Consider the following 17,017-nt stretch of genomic DNA (forward strand, 5'->3'; position numbering starts at 1 on the left):
TTCTTTTGGACATTTGGATGTATACATTATCAGCGAGAGTGTGTGCACTTTGTCGATCCATAATGTAATACCACTGTATGAGAGCCATGGACACACAAAGCAGTTTTGGCTATAGAACTTAACACTCTTCTCCACATGTTGTATACCTTGTTTGATATTTGTCAGAACCTACAAAAACCCAGTTCATACTTGTATACATAGGAATAATACTGCCTGACTAGGCTTTAAGCAAATTGTCTGTTGTAACATGAAGGTCATGTGTAGACAATGATAGGCTCGAGGTGTGTGGTATTCTGTAGCTGAGCTGCGTTCATGGACACAGTTATGTATTCTTAATATGTTGATTAAAAGAACATGTAGATGTTCATCTGTATGTAGTCTAATGCTTATTTGTGCAAGTGTGGAAATAGATTTGTTACACTCAATAAGACCACAAGCTGCCTTTTGTAGCCAGAAAAGAAACATATAAATACAAAAACTTTATTACATTCATTGTATACAGCTGCATGAAAGTACATAAACATGAATGAACTTGTTCAAGTCCGATTAATCCTCTGAGTTTCCACTGGAGGGAAGCTGCTGCTCCGACGTCTGCTGTGAAAGCTGCAGGTCTGAGCAGACAGAAATAAAAACATGTGCTAATACAAGAAGAGTGACGCTTAAAGAAGGTTTTACTCTGGAATAACGCAATCACATTTCCCCAGTATACGGGTAGCTTGTGTACATAAGGGAGTCACATTGACAGGAATTCTAGTTAGCCGGATGTATCAGCTTTATCTGACAATTGTCCTTATGCTAACAAGAAACTAAAAGTTCCATAGAAACCAAATTCTCAATGAGTCAAAGGTGCTGGTCTCAGACATTGTGACTACATGGTAAATTGAGGAAACTGTGCTGGCAAACATTTTTTTGTTGCCGACACAGGCTCAATGACAGGAACAAATAGTCACTTCAACTAGAGCCTCAAAAATGATGTCTGAATTCAATCAAAACCTCACAGAGAGTGTAAACTAAAGAAAAGACTACTCTGTATGCAACCAACAATATATGTATATCCAAACAGGTGTATTTAAGTTACTGGTCTGTTAAATGCTCAACCAAAGAAGAACTTTTGTCTGTATAATTTAAAGTTTTTAGAGGGCTGGAGTGGTAAAACTATCCAGAAGAAAGAAAAAAAAATTGAAAACAAATAGTTTTTTGTTTTTTTTGTCTTCCGTATCCCACTAATCATACTGCAACTCCTCAGATTTTACTTGTTATCTAGTCTCTGGAGGCAAGCCTTGGTATCGCTTAATTTTTACTTATTAATGACATTCAATCCACAGCTGCCTCAACTCACCCAACACATCAAATGAGTCATACAGATATATTATGATTTATAATGGATGGAAAAAGACCAGTATAATACGATACAATATGAGGATGTGATACTGAGAACGTTTGTCATTGTATACAGTGTAAATTTAAACAGCCATTTTTGGGGTTTTTTTTAGATTTTGGGGGTTTTCCAGATGTAGTTTTAGTTGGAATCCTTCTTACTTGTTTTCATTCAGCCCTCACTCACCTGTCTCTCTGTAGTCCACCTTAGTGAGGAAGAGGCCACGGGCTGGAGCAACTAGGCCCTGTGGGTAGGCCAAAGAGTCCCGAGCCTCCATGATCTCTTTCAGCTGTGGAACCGAGAGCCGCCCTTGGCCCACTGCCACAAGGGCCCCTGTCATCCTCCGCACCTGGAGCGACAATTTTTACACCGATATTACTGAAAGCATCACAAAAGACAGCATCTTGGACATTTTACTGGTCACTTTTTTTTGGTTGAAGGATCTTTAATTATGAGCCATATTTTTCAGTCACCAGCAGATGGTGCTATATAAACATCATGAATTTTACACAATCACACATGCACACCTTAACAGGAAGTATATCAGAAGAAATTGAGGACATTAAGAAGGAACGTACCTGCTTGTAGAGGAAAGATCTACTCCTAAAAGTCAGTTCCCAGAGCGGCATCTCCCTGAAAGAGACACATTTTTTAAATTAGCACAAATGATACATAATATAAAAAAAAATAATACAGTATAAGAATTGCACATGCATCATTTTGTCTCTATATTGGGCAATAGGTGCACAAATGTTTAAAGGCTTATTCGGAGCCCATTTAATAACACATTACATTATTAACGTCAAGTCCAGCAGGCATGACAGTCTATTTGACAGCACTGACTGAATGTGCCATACTAAAGAAAGGTTAAATAGTGCCACAAGGGCTTAATTGTCATTTCAGAAGCAAAACAATATCTTGAATGGCTGTCAGATCTTACTGATGATTACTAGTCTCATAAGGACAAGTATATAGGAAGAGTGTGGATCAAAATGACACCAATTGACTTTCTGTTTTACGCATAACACTCAGGGGAAAAAAACAGAAATATATGAATAAAATACACCAAAACACTTTTCTTCAAAAATGTGTTTCACTGGACCAGGCTCTGCAAGTGAATTATTTATTTTAACTGAAATGGGCTCCTGTCTCGCACCATTATGTGTTCAGACGCGTCTCTCCTTTATCTCTCTTTTGTTAGACATTTCAAGACTTTCCCCGACCGTATGGACAGAGTTGGAGGCCGATGTGACATTCATGCTTATGCCAGACATCAGATGGAGCCTGGGACACTCCTCGTGCACAGATTTGTTTAAATGTCACATGCTGAATAGGCCACTGCAGCTTAGGCCCAACTGGATTATGTGTAATGCCATAGAAAATATGAATTTGTTTCTTTTGCAATTTGACATTCAGTATGTTGTTTCAGCATTTAAGTCACACCAGTCCCTTTTCCCCCAAATCTGACTGACTTTATATTTTGGGTGGGGGGATATTGAGCAAACAGGCACATGGTAAGAATTGGGTCAAATGCAAATTTAACTCAGCGCTTGCTGTCTGATTACATTTGACATGTAAGGAGTGCAGACAGATTTATACAGCAGGACTGTTAGCTCCTGGACTCTGTATGAGGGACACTATCTTTGGATATGGATGAGGCTGTGTCTCATATGTGCATCTGTGTTGTCTGGCTACTTCTTGGAGAGACACACAGCGACTGTGGCTCAGGAGGTAGAGCAGGTCATCCACTAATCTGAAGATCGGTGGTTCAGTCCCCGGCTTCTCCAGTCCACATGTCGAAGTGTCTTTGGGCAAGACCCTGAAGGCTGTGCCATCAGTGTGTGAGTTTGTGTGTGAATGAGTGTTAGAGACACAGCCTCTGCCATCAGTGTACGAACCTGTGTGTGAACCTGTGTAATGTAAAGTGCTTTGAGTGGTCGGAATACTTGAGAGGTGCTATATAAATGCAGTCCATTTACACATGGTAACCACAGGTAGAAAAAAATCTAGTGTGTCATACATCAGCATTTTTTCTTTCCTGTCTATATACAGAACTATTGTGAGTAGCTAATTCTGCTCAAAATAATCAATCAGTTCATCAGAAAATTAACTGGCAACAAGTTTGATCCTTGAAAAGGAAATCAAACATTACTGGACACATACTTTTAACCTCATAATGGCACTGGAGGAAGGACCATGAATGTCTGTAAACAATTTCATTTTTGAGATATTTCAGTCTGGACCAAAGTGGTGAATCAACAGACCAACATTTCCATCCATAGAGCCACGCTGTTAGCATGGCTAACCATCAGCATGAAGGCACCACCTTGGGCTCTAGGAAATTATGATAGATACTTTTCACATTTTAGGACATTTTAATTTAAAAGTTAAAATGCACCTTTAGATAGAAAAATACCTCAAAATAGAAGACTATTTGATGTTTGGTAAATAAAGTGGTCGGCAAGAATGTCACGTTTTATTCAAAATGAGGAAGCCAGTAGAATAAAATAATGTAATTTCTACTGTACTGTACATGTATCTGGTATAATGTGGAACATCTACATCCCAAAAATCCTCCACATCCTACTTGTATTGTATCACTAGCAGGCAGAATGTTTTTTTCCAGTAGCAGATAAAATTTACAATAAATCCCGACCAGAAGTGAACACTGCTTGCTTTGAAATAAGAGTGCTGTTCACTTATGTATGACAATGAGATCAACCATTTCTGGGACGAGTTGGGGGGGGGGATTTCATTTTTGTCATGTTGAGCAGAGACCAGACAACTCAGCCTCAGATACCACAGCTCCCTGTTTTAGGATCAAAAATTTAGTTCAACGTTTGGCTTTTCAATAATTCACCGCTCAGTTTCTTCTCGTTTTATCACCGTTACTTAGAATAGTGACCCTCATGAAAAAATAACAACACAACTCAACAACTGCAGACTTTCTATAGGACCAAAACGTGACTGAGACTAAAGTTAGCCCACATTGGGCCATTCATGACCTCATAAAATCTGCAGAGAATAAAAGAGGGGAAAGGTTTTTGTTAGGTGAAAATGCCACCATGGAACACAAATGTTATGAAATTTGTTACAGATCTGTAACCCTGATGCTCACAGCTTGTTAATGCACCACACGTGTTGGGGTTCAGGGACTATGTGACATTTACTCTGAGAACTGCTAACAGTCTGCCCATGTCCATATTGTGCACCATATTTTCAGGGCAAATAATTAATGCCCATGAAAGTGGTATTTGGCATGCAGAGCGACCCCCGTGGACCTGTAATCTCTCAAAGCCCACATGGCCCTTTCTCCCTCTCCCAACCCCTCCTCCCCCTCCATCTCTGCGATGGATTATGTTGGATCCTCATTGTATAAAGTATTTAAACCCACATCAGATACAACCACAAACACAGCACCTTAATTAACTCAAACAAGAGTGCGTCTACCTGTATGATCTAACATGCGTGACAGTTAGATGTGTTATCTTGACTAATAGCACGAATCAGGATGTGAATCTAAATATAACTTGAGTAAATAAAGGACAGGCTGTTCTGAAATGTGTATGATTTAGTTCACACAGAAACTTCAGTTTGTCAACATTTGGAAAAGATTAGTTAGTTTGGAGTCAAGATCACAGTCTGTCTGACCTGATTTCCCCAAATATCACATCAAACATACCACTGAGTCTAACAGACGTTCGGGAAGGGAGATTTTCTAGGCCGTATATACAGCGTTGGCTGAGTGGAGTGACTGTAAATGATTCAAAACCTTGGCCACCTTCTTAAGTTTAAGTTGATGCAAGATTGAGAAACACAAGATCTATCCGGGAGTGCAAGAGCACATGCATAATTTCTTTACTTTCCTGGCCTTTTTCTTCAATCAGTTCCCCTGTCACTGTGTTGCTGCCAACATCACTGTTGGCTTTGGCAGGCTGCAGACAGCCACATGCTACCTCTGTGACAGCCTGCCACTTCACCTGCCAGCAATAAGCTTCACCCAGAGGGCACAATGGGCTCAGAGGTTCATGCTCATCCCCCTCAATTTCATTTCGTCGCTGCAGGCACCCCTAACTGACCAGCAGGGGTTCACTGAAGCAGAGCTAAGAAATTAAAGCCTGAAAGGTTAACCACCTGCAAACTCAGCCAATTGTGTTTGTTGAAACACACAAACCAGCAGAAGGGATTGTTGTCTGGGAACTGAACCCAGTCTATGCAGTGCCAGGTGAGTCTTTTGCCTTTTCTGCATCATTTTTTTAAAAGAAATAAAATTATTTAGAATTTGAGAAGTTTCCTAAAATATTCTTATTATTTCATCCAAAAGCTGCACTGACCAGAATTTCATATTAACAATGAATCATGAATATGCATAATATGAAAAGGATCACTCATAGTGTCGAACCCACAGAGAATTATCATCTGAGAAAGTTCTACTCAGCTCTCTGGAACGTTTTAGTGTCTTTTAGCTCATTGTTTTGGTTTTACAGCCTGCAACTTTTAAGTTTTGGTTCAGTCTCCAAACTCTCATCAAACTTGTTTCCAGCAGCAGCAGGCAGGTCATTACATCCTTATAAGATGATAAGGTACAGCTTGTTACCTCCAAGAGGCCAAAAAAAGTATGCAATTAATGACAGTCTGCATTGATAAATGTTTTTAACTTGGTGTATCTATAGACCGCTGGTAGCCAATGTGATCAGTCCTCTTGAATATAGTCTAACCTGTGGAAGTGTGCATGTGCGAAGGAGCTTCCTGGCTGTACGTTGACCACATCCAGTGTCTTGACAGGATTTTTAAAAGGCATGTCAGCGTTGACCGCCCTGAAGCTGCTGAAGTCATGAGTCCCAACAAAGAGGGCGGCAGCCTCGTTCATGGCTCCCACATCTAGCTCCCTGATGTGGGACAAAAAGAAGAGATTTTTTTTTTATCTGTGAGCATGAAAAACAATAAATTAAGAACAGGAAAAAAGTAAGCAGCTGAGGTCAACAAACTTCCCAAATCAACTTTTGCAGGCTCAGTGTGACACTGCAACTTGGCCTGAATGTGACCAGTGAGGTCAGATAAATGGGATGAAGTGTATATATTAAGTACAGCAGGTTTTAAGGTCTCCATGTTCCGACTTTCAAAGTAGAATAATTTATGGGCTAACTTAGATAATATGAAATTTTCTGAAGCACAATGCCACGTGAGAGAGCAGAACATGTCAACGACAGGCTCATTTGAAGGAGAGAGCGAGAGAGGGCCCGGTGCTCTGATCTTCTACAGTCTCATGCTTCTGTCTGCTTAAGTATGATCTGACGGAGAGAAAGACATTTACAGTGAGCAGGGAAAGGGAGGAGTGTGCTGAGTGACTCGCTAATTAAAATCTTAACGAACTAATTTGAAATCTTGAGCATGAGAGTGAGTTAGTCATGAATGAAGATGTGACAGAGCACTGCAAAAAATGACTGAATCTTAAAAGCTCATTAACTTTACGGGTTAAGTCTCAACTTGCTTGATCAAAAGATGTTTAAAGCCCATCACATTTTCCTAGAGCCCAAGATGGTGTTTTCAAATAACTTGTTTAGTCCAAAAAACAGTCCAAAACCAAAGATGTTCAGTTTACAATGATATAAAACAGAGAAAAGCTGCAAATCCTCACATTAGAGAAGCTGGAACCAGAAGAAGTTTGACATTTTTGCTTAAAAATGACTGACGCGATTAATCGATTTTCATAGTTTACGATTCATTTTCTGTTGATCGACTAATTGATTAATCAGCTAATCATTTCTGTCACATTAGCTCTCTTTTCTATCTGCATATCTGCAGAGCATTACCCTAAACTGGCAGCGCATTACGACTCTCTCAAGGACTGGCCCAACAAAAATTCTTCCTATGGATCAGGGGGAATCCAAAAAGTACCGCTAGTTATTGTGAAGTATATGACGTGGATGTGAAATTAAAGTATATGTGCTAAGAATATGATGATTAAAAGATTTTTCAAAGAATCCTGCTGGTTCGGGTTTGTTATTGAGAAATTAACTGAAAAAAAATCAGTAACTGCTTGCTTGTTTTGTTGGATGATTTTTTTACTTACTTTACTTTGAGGGCGACAAAAAGTGTAAGTAATGATAAGTTAATGATAAAGTAATGAGGGACTACTTAGTGACTTATCAGTAGGCTATTTGAGGGTGTACAAAAATAGTAACTAATGTTTAAATAATTAGCAGTTAATGAGTAGTTACTACTTTCATGTTTTGTGCAGCTCAGCAGCACTTATACAGTAAGGCTCGGCACATCTATTCACAGATAATTGTGAACTAATCATTACCTAATGATTCATTAGTACAGTAACTAGACAGTAACCAGTCTGTTCTCATCATTATCTATTGTATAGTCCTCGGAGCAGAGTTATTTGGGAAGTGCTTATTAACAATTAATCAATTATCAGGTCATTATCGATTCATTCCAAAGTAACTACTCACAGTTTTGTTTAATGTATTGTAAAGTGTTATCGGTGAATTAAATTTAGTGCAGACAATCAATGGTTTGTTGATTAATTGAAGAGTCGGTTGACATTAAATAAAAATCAATATTAAGTTAATTATCAAGCAAAAATACCAACTATTGTCTAGTTTGAGCTTCACAAATGTGAGCATTTGCTGCTTTTTTATATCATTGTAAAGTAAATATGTAGGGTTTTTGAGTGTTTGTCAGACAAAATAAGAAATTTGAAGTTGTCAACTTGTGCTTTGAAAAAATGTGACAGGTTTTTTTTTTTTTACTGTACTATTTACTACTATCTTCAACTGAAAAATAATTATCAGTGTATCAATGGATAATACCCTACAGGGGTGTGTAGGGTTCATTGGGGGTTATACTGTGGGTATTGAAAAGCTGCCCATGTTTATATTTCTGTCATGTTTGAAAACCTGATATGAATGTACAGTAAATAAAAAATAAATAAATTAAAAAAAGAAAATGTGAAAAATATGTGAAGTGATCGTTTACATCATGAAACGCATCTTTCAATAATAAAAACAAATCTGTTGCAGTGTGACAATCACTGGATTTCAAAACATTCAGCCTGTTTCAGAGCTAGAAAATAGTTGCTCTAAGAAATGCAGACTAAATGGAATAGTAAAATGAACAGTGGAGATTAATATTTCTTGCAGTGGGAGAGATGGGGGGGTGGAGGGGGGGGGGGGTAGTGTGTGATGACGAGCGAGAGGCAGATCAAAGAGAGAATGGAGAGAGGCTGCTGAGGCAGACGCTCAGGGGTGGAAGAGATGGATGCTGAAAATGAGAGAGGAAGGGATAATGAAGCAAAGACACCAGAGAGAGAGAGAGAGAGAGAAAGAAGGGAGGGAAGGAGAAATGGAAAAAGGAAGAGAAAAAAATGGGTGGGAAAGCGAAAGAGAGAGTGGAAAAAAAAAGAAAAACACACACAGTCAGGGTAATGTGCGTGGGTGTTGTTCTGCATGTGTATAAGCCCGCAGCTTATCTTGCCCTACTTTTCCCTAAAAAAGTGAAGAGGAGAGAGCTGACAAATGCTCATACAGTACGTGTGCTGTCTGAAATGTGTTTCTTCACGCTCCCTCCTCCTAATCACAGCTAAAAGAACATCATCTCTATGAAGCCTTCGTCTTGTCTCTTTCTCTCTTTATGTGCTCTATCCATCCTTATCCCTGTCTCCTTTCTCTCCCTCCTCCTCCTCCTCCTGTCCTTTGTTTGCTTTTGGGATGTCGACTCAGATAAAACACTTTATTTGACTGGCCCTAATTTGCAGTTTCCGGCATGGCACGTGTGGATTATTCATGTGTTTAACATGCCATTGTTTCTGCAAGGCTTGGCATGAGCTTATTGAGGGTGTGTTTGATTGTGTGTGTGGTGCATGTGTGTGTGTGTCTGAACCTACTTGTTAGATTGGGTTTGAGTCTGAGCTCAATTTTTATTTTTGAAAGGAAATCGAAATGCACACTCACACAGATATACACACACAAGGATGAAGGATAAAAAGACAGATGAATGAATGAGGGGCTAGGTGGTGTATTAACTGAGGGGACTCACGTGCGGTGGAGGCTCCAGCACAGGTCGCGGTCTGTGAGGGGAAGCTGAGAGAAGTGGGAGACTCCCAGTGCTATCCGGTAGACATAAGTCCGAGACAGGGCACGGAAACGGGCGTGGAAATCATCGGGTACACGATGGGCATGGGTGATCCTGGCAGGGTGAAAATTATTATTAAGTTATTAGGATTCATTGCCTGGGAAACTTGAACGTCTGTACATAATCTGATGCCAATCCGTTGTGTAGATGTTGAGATATTTCACAGGATAAGTGAGAACTTTGACCAGCAGGTCGCGGGAGAGGAAAAGTCAGGCGATCACCAACGTCATTAGGGTTCATCCTCTGGGAACCATGGATATTTATACCGAACTTCATGGCAATCTATCCAATAGTTGTTGAGAATTTCCATCTGGACCAAAGTGGTAGGCCGACCAACCAACAAACCAACATTCCCATCCCTTGAGTCATGGCTAAAATTGAAGTCTAGTGGATGTTTGGACAAAAACTAATTAACAAGGCGTCCTTTTTGCAAACTGTGCTTCATTTCTTCCTCAGATTGAAGCAGTCCCCAAACACAGATGGGGTTAATACTCTCATTTTGTACTGCCAGCAATAAATACAATGCACAAGTCGATGTCTACAATGCCGACGTTGCAACTTTTTACACGAAAGCACACCCCTTGTCGGAGTGCTAAAGAGGGCTGCCAAGAGTCCTGAAGAGCCAAGCGCTTATGCTCACACAGCTAGCATCACGACAGAATCAGACACTGGGAGCTCCAGCAGCAGGGGCATGACTAACACTGGACACTTCCCGTGTATCTGTGCACACAGAAGCACAGAGGCAGGGGTGGATCATGTATTAAGTATTAATGTATTAAGATTAATTGAATCCACTAGAGGGAATCAATTCATCGGTCTATGTGATGTACTGAAGTAGAATCAAGAGTGTCAATTTTGTCACATTTCTGATCAAAGTTCTACACATGTAATTAAATTACTCTTTATATGATCCACTTTGTGCTGAAACAATAAACTAGATTTTGCGGGGTAATAAAACATCTCAGATTTACAAAGCGTTTCAATAAATATAGTCTGAATATTTCCGTGGCTCAAAGCTTGTGTGATAATGTGGCTGAATGAGAAATCCAACTGATACCCACTTAAATGTGGAGCCAGTTATCATCATACCTGCTGCTACGGAGATCAAGAAAATTCTGAAAACATGTTCAATACCTTGTTTACTGCTGCTTTCTCTGGAAATATAATTGGTACACCTTGAATCTCTTCTTTTTTGCTTCACTACAGTTTACATTATGATCAATTATGAACCCAGGAGCTATGCACCTCCTGTCATCTGTATTTAACTGATTGTTTTGAACTCTGACCATATTCAACTGTATATAGCAGCTTTTACATTATTAAATGTCATGCTTGTTGTTTATACTGTATTTAATATAACCACATAGACTTTCAACTGCATATACAATTTATTGGTTCTGCCCACATATTTCAATTTTTCAGTACTGACATAGCATTCAGCTGTACTGTACATTTTGTATATTAGTTTATTTTGTATATATCACAGCTACATCCCTGTTTACCGTCTCTACCCCATTCTATACATTCATTTATCTTAATTTATCTCTATCTGGTTGGATGCTAAACTGCCTTTTATTGTTCTGGTACTTACTGTGTTCAATAACAGTAAAATTGAATCTATCTAACAACCGATTAAATTTTTTTTAATTAAGTCAGTTAAAGCTAGCTGCTCCCAAAACCAAACTTGTTTTACAGAATAATTAGACTATCACCAAATGGTCCAAGCCTCAAAAATATTGTGTGATTTTATGGACCAATGATAATGAATTCTTAAATACAATGTGCCTACATGTAAACCTTAAAAAATAAATAAATACATTTTACAAAAAGTGAACACTGAGGCTTCGACATCAGTGAGAGGGTGATCAGAGTTGTTGTTACAGCATTTTCTTTTAAAATGGTCAAAATCATAACTGTGCAACATAACACAAACATTCACAGCTGATAAATACAGTAAAATTCCACACTCTCTCTCTTCAACAGGTCAAAGATGTCATATACAGTAATAATACAGTGACAAGTGGGGGATTCTTCATGCTTACATCTGTAAACTGAAAGAACAAAGAGCTGCAGCCAGCTGTGCCAGTGTAAGTGTGACTGCGCAAAGCACACCAGCAGCCTACAGTGTTCGTCCACACATGCTTGTGCCTGTACAAAGAATATGAAGTCAGTGCATTCACGCATGTGCTGTGTGTTTTACGAAAGCAGGAGATGATGAGGTGTAGGGACATTGTTTGCATGCAGGAGTATATAGAGGTGTGGGAAAAACACTGCTCAAATGTACACATCACATGTATGTGCACAGGCATCTCGTTTTTCAGTACACAACAGTGCATGTATATCAATCTATGTGTGTGTGTGTGTGTGTGTGTGTGCACAATCTGAGAAACTAGGTTATGTTTCCAGGGGAGGAGATTGGGTGCGACACGTGGCAGAGGAAACCCTTGCGTCTGCCTTCAGCGCCTGCTCCAATGTGAAGTGACAGCCTTTGCCTGGCCCCCAAACCAAACCACACACACACATAAAATTTTCATAAGCAGTGTACAAAGCATGGCCTCACACATTTGGGAACTGGGGCATTGTTTGGCGTGGCACCACTTTGCTACTCAGCAGTTTCCCCCTTTTGGGAAAGGAGCCATTCATTTTAGGCTAATTGAGGCAGCAAAGAACACAAGTGAACCCCGGCTGAAGAGATATTTTTACAGTGTGCAGTCTATCTTGAAATCGTGCTTTGGCTCTCTGTCTCAAGAGGCAGCAGACCAAAGCTGTGAGCCAGGAGCCATATTCTGATCGTTGCTGAAACAAAAACTCTTTCTGGTTACCTCTTCCCTCCAAGTGAGATGTGAAAAGATGGTTTGTGCTGCCAGAATCGACACACTGAGAGAAAAAATAAATGCTTTTTTTATGACACATCAATAAAGAAAACTTGTATCCAATCTGAACATTGAGAGTATGTTTCTATATGTGTGAATATTAATGGTAATTGATTATTTTGGAAACATTTTGTCTTTATAACATAATGCACCAAAGGGCAAAAAGTGTTTGTTTGTCAGGACGCTTCACATATTAATCATGAAGGTAATTTCCATTCAGCTAGATGGGTGTGTGTGTGTGTGTGTGTGTGTGTGTGTGTATTAATGGATGCTATAGACCAAAAAGCAGAGCAGGGATAATCCTTTCTAACCGTCTCTCTGCAGGTTTAGGGATTAGCGGGATGCTGGGAGCTTCTCTTTTCCTCCCTCTTCTCTTCTCAGTCTGTCTCCCAAACGACTCGTTCTGCTTCACACTCTCACTCTTCTTGTCTGTGTCAACACATGTTTGGCCCTTTAACTTTGTCTTTCCTCATCCTCTCTCATTAACTCATCCTTCTCTGTTTGTGCCCCTTCTGCTTTCTCTCTTCTCTCAGACAATAAAGCTAATGACTAAATAACTCACAGCAGTCTGAATGAAAGAAGTCATAAGAAAAAGACTAAAGAGGATCATGCGGGATTTAAAATACTTACTGTACATACAGTACTATCTGGAGGTGCAGATAAAGGTTTTCCTTTAAATGTTCAACAGGTGAACTGGTAACATTTCACCAAAGCTATATGATAACTGTTGGACTTGACATTACGCTTAGTCATATCCACACAGATCTACTGTTGTTTTTTTGATTTACTACAAGAGGCATGTCCTCAGGCTGTACATGCATTGTTGTATAAATGTCAGAATAAATGTATGTATGTTTTACTATTTGTGTACTTTAAGGTCTTAAACACAAGAGACAATTTCATTTTTGTCCACAAGAATAAACGGACAGCGCTTGTCAACATTATTTCATCATAGACAGACGGTATGCACATGATGTCAGCGTATGCCCCCTTGAGCTGCAAACATGCGAGATGCAAAGATGCATCCACATGGAGAACACTGCTGAAATGGTAAAGAGCTGCTGTGTGGCAGGTCGACTGCATTAATAGTTTCAGAAGGAATTCAGGCAGCAGTAAGAGAAGAAAAGCAATAAGAAGTCATACTTGTTTATGTGCAACAAGGACACAGTTTTCTGAATTAAAACATTTAGGAAAACCACTGTGTTTTAACAAAGCAGTCCAGAGACAACCACAATACCATTTAAAGTCCTCTTGATCTTAATCTAACTAACCATCTGTGTCAGGAAAGTTCATTTCTGGCCACAAGTCCGAGTCTACAGAACAGTGTTTTAATTTTTTAATAAAATGTACAAAGATATTAGTTTCTCTGATCTTATATGACAGGAAAATGTTTGGTTGTTTGCGTGAGTTAACTGTAAGACTGAGACGCACAACGAAATAGTAAAACACTACTAATGAAGTCACTTTCGTGCAGAAGAAAAAAGGTTTTGGGATCAATCTGATTAATTAAATCCACAACTGAGCGAATGATTTTGAGGGGAATGTGGCGGCGAATGTGTCCAGCTGTGAACTCTGCATGACTCTGTGCCCTTGTAACAGTAGAACAAAATCTGCGTTACATTTAGACCTGTATTAGGGAGATTTCCCAGTCACCTCTACAGCTAAACTTTCAACCTGGCTCACCTGATTTGTTCTGTCCCAAGGTGGAAATTGAGGGCCTCAACCAGAATGTCTTCAGTAAACGGCGGCTTATCGTTTTTGCGTTGGAGATCAAAGTGGGCAGAGTTAGAGAGGGCGTGGACGCCTGCATCTGTCCTGCTGGAGACCGACAGGGATACGGGGTTGAGCGGCCTCAGCCTCCTTATCGCATCCTGCACACAGACAGAGAAAAGCAGAGAGATTAAAAAATGTAAGTGTTATCATATTGTAAAATCTGTAGTGTAACTCATAGAATTTAGATTATCTTGTAAAATACATTTTATGTGTTATCTTCTTTGTTGTGTGTGTGTGTGTGTGTGTGTGTATGTGGCGTTCATTGACAGAGTATTAGCCCTCCTTGAAAGGTTATTAGGCATCATTGGCTGCTAAGACTAGCTGCCCAACTTTTTTCAGTCACGTATGCTAAGATGCCAGTGGGATGGTGATGTTGTCTACAGTAGCTATAGTTTTGTTCCACTGAAGCATGCGAAAGTCTTACATAAGTGTAGCCACTGAAAAAGAACGATCTTATCTGTAATCATTCTGTATCTCAGAAGTCATATCAGAAAGAAAGACAGAGCTCGATAATGACCCAGTCCTGAATCAGTGGTAAATTTTGTTTGAGACATCATTTAACCTTTATCCAGCATCCAGCCATTTATCTGTCAGTAAATTAAAGGATGATGTTACACTATTTGTTATAGGAACACGTGTCTTTATGCCTTCAGGGTTTGTTAGTGTAAAGTTATTTGCTGGATGTTGGGCTTCATATATCAACATTTATGTACATTGTTGCTGTTTTACCTGCAAAAGTGTAAATCCTACGTGAGATCAGAACAAACTAACCATCTGTGTCAGGAAAGTACACAATCTGTCTGTCTCCAGGCATTTATGAATGGAGCTAAAACTCTCTCTCTCTCTCTCTCTCTCTCTAGTCAAGTCTATGTTTGTAATCCATATGACAGTGGTGGAAAGTAACTCCATTTATTCAAGTACTGTAGTTAAGTACAATTTTGAGGTACTTGTACTTTTTTGTATTTCCATTTGATGCTACTTTATACTTCAACTCCACTACATTTCAGAGGGAATATTGTACTTTCTACTCCACTACATTTATTTGACAGTTTTAGTTACTTTTCAGATTAAGATTGAAGATTTGACATAATGGATAATATAACAAGCTTTTAAAATACAACACACTGTTAAAGATGAAACCAGTGGTTTCCAACTTTTTTGGCTTTTGACGTCTTACAAAAAGCAGTGTGTAGTTAGGGTCACATTTCAGATGTCTATGAGTTGTTAACAGCTGCAACAAATAGTGATTTTTCCCTCTGAACTTCTCACATGGTTTCATTTCAATAAATGTTCAAACGATCAACTATTTCACCAAAAATGAAAGATTAGAGAAAAAGTCTAAAAACTGAAAACAGATTTGTGTATCAGAACTTTGTTTTTTCTTCTTTCCTCTCCCATTAATCATCTCACGGGCTTTTACTTGTAATGGAGTATTTTTTACATTGTTTTATTGGTACTTTTACTAAGATCTGAGTACTTCTTCCACCACTGCCATATGATGAATAGTATCCAGGAATTCATCGCAACACCAGACTAATAAAATGATCCAGTGCATTGCAGGAGTCTGGAACAACTTTAGAAGGAGTAACTTAGTTTGTTTTATGGTTTGCAAGACAAGAACTGCTGTTGGAGGGAATTGAGGGAGGAGGGAAAGTAAGTGAAAGGTAATGATTTCAGTTACCTCCAAGTGGTCCTGGACCCCCTTTTTTCCCCCCTGCTGCTGTGGAGGCACTTTCACTACACCACTGCAGAGAGTAATAATAACAATAGTTGTAATAGTAATAATAATGAACACATTTTAAAATGTAAACAGTTGTCCTGCAGTGTAACCCACCTGTATTTTGTTCCAATGTATTGAAAAAAGATGAGGTAACGTGCCGGGTTGTGCATGGTCTCTCCAAATGTTTTCTGGATCACATTGTTCACGTTTACAAGCGTGAAACGAAAAAAATCCTTTGTTATGAGTCAAACTTTGACAGAGGTCGTGTTCGGAGTTCATGTGTGTCTCTGACATGCGACAGACTCATACAGCCTGGAGCGACAACACGAACCGCATTTCCCAGTAGGCTCGTAGTTGTATTTGTAGTCCGGAAGTAGAAGGGGAAAAGACGCCAGCTGTAGTTTTTTATTTGTCAGGTTGATATATCAATCTGCTCAGGGTCTAAATAAACAACTGCAGCCTGTGTATCGACACACACAGTTAATGAACCACACACCGATATTCACAACATCACACATAATGTGAATATGGGGATATCTCGCTGCTTGCCATCTTTAGCAACATGTTTACTAATCTTTTTGCATACATGTCCCGGTACCGTCCACATGTACGGTAAGCGGACGCACTACAGAAGAAGAACTAATCTAAACATTGGTGTGTCGTCTTAAATTCCACGTTTTCCTCTGGATATTTGGGCGAAGAGTCTTTGAAAGCTGTTCCCTCGTCGGTCCCTCTTTGATTGCGTCATAACCCTTAGAGGAGATGTGTGTCGTCATCACTGACTCTGACCAGCCCCCAAACCATCAGTGAAGCCAGAGACCATGTGGTTTTGTGGAGATGGGTCAGTGGGCTAAAGACAGTTAGAAACACTATGAAACAATCATGGAAACTAATATTGATATTCCGATTATAATGTATTGCGAAAAATATGAGATACAGGACAGATGCAGGACTTTGCAAAAAAAAAAAAAAAGAAAAAGAAAAAAGAGAGAGATAAACATCAGATGAAACATATGTGGAATAATGTGGGCCACATTTTTGAGCGAGTGGCCCACCCATTTCAAAGATCATTGCTGGTCTCTATCTACTCAGCTTCCATCATCTATTGAGTTTGATTACAACTCATTTTTA

General features: G+C 39.4%; 1 protein-coding gene across 1 annotated transcript; it reads right to left on the reverse strand.

The window, feature by feature from the left end:
• Positions 1–466: 466 nt before the first annotated feature.
• pusl1 (pseudouridine synthase like 1) lies at positions 467–16,635 on the reverse strand. Its single transcript, XM_044348268.1, has 9 exons — positions 16,537–16,635; positions 16,001–16,346; positions 15,848–15,911; positions 14,077–14,264; positions 9,425–9,574; positions 6,097–6,267; positions 1,957–2,011; positions 1,565–1,727; positions 467–611 (listed from the first exon to the last, which is right to left on the reverse strand). Exons 2-9 carry the CDS (start codon positions 16,054–16,056, stop codon positions 547–549), a joined length of 912 nt encoding a protein of 303 aa, XP_044204203.1. The 5' UTR covers positions 16,057–16,346; positions 16,537–16,635; the 3' UTR covers positions 467–546.
• Between the last annotated feature and the right edge of the window lie 382 nt (positions 16,636–17,017).

Source organism: Thunnus albacares, chromosome 4 (assembly GCF_914725855.1).
Source record: "Thunnus albacares chromosome 4, fThuAlb1.1, whole genome shotgun sequence".
Lineage (NCBI taxonomy): Eukaryota > Metazoa > Chordata > Actinopteri > Scombriformes > Scombridae > Thunnus > Thunnus albacares.

Excerpts from the sequence above, each read along its gene's own strand:
- pusl1 (XM_044348268.1), bottom strand. The coding sequence starts at position 16,056 with ATGCACAACCCGGCACGTTACCTCATCTTTTTTCAATACATTGGAACA. Across the intron at positions 15,912-16,000 it reads TACATTGGAACAAAATACAG|TGGTGTAGTGAAAGTGCCTC; the intron begins GTGGGTTACACT and ends TACTCTCTGCAG. Across the intron at positions 14,265-15,847 it reads GGGTCCAGGACCACTTGGAG|GATGCGATAAGGAGGCTGAG; the intron begins GTAACTGAAATC and ends GTCTGTGTGCAG.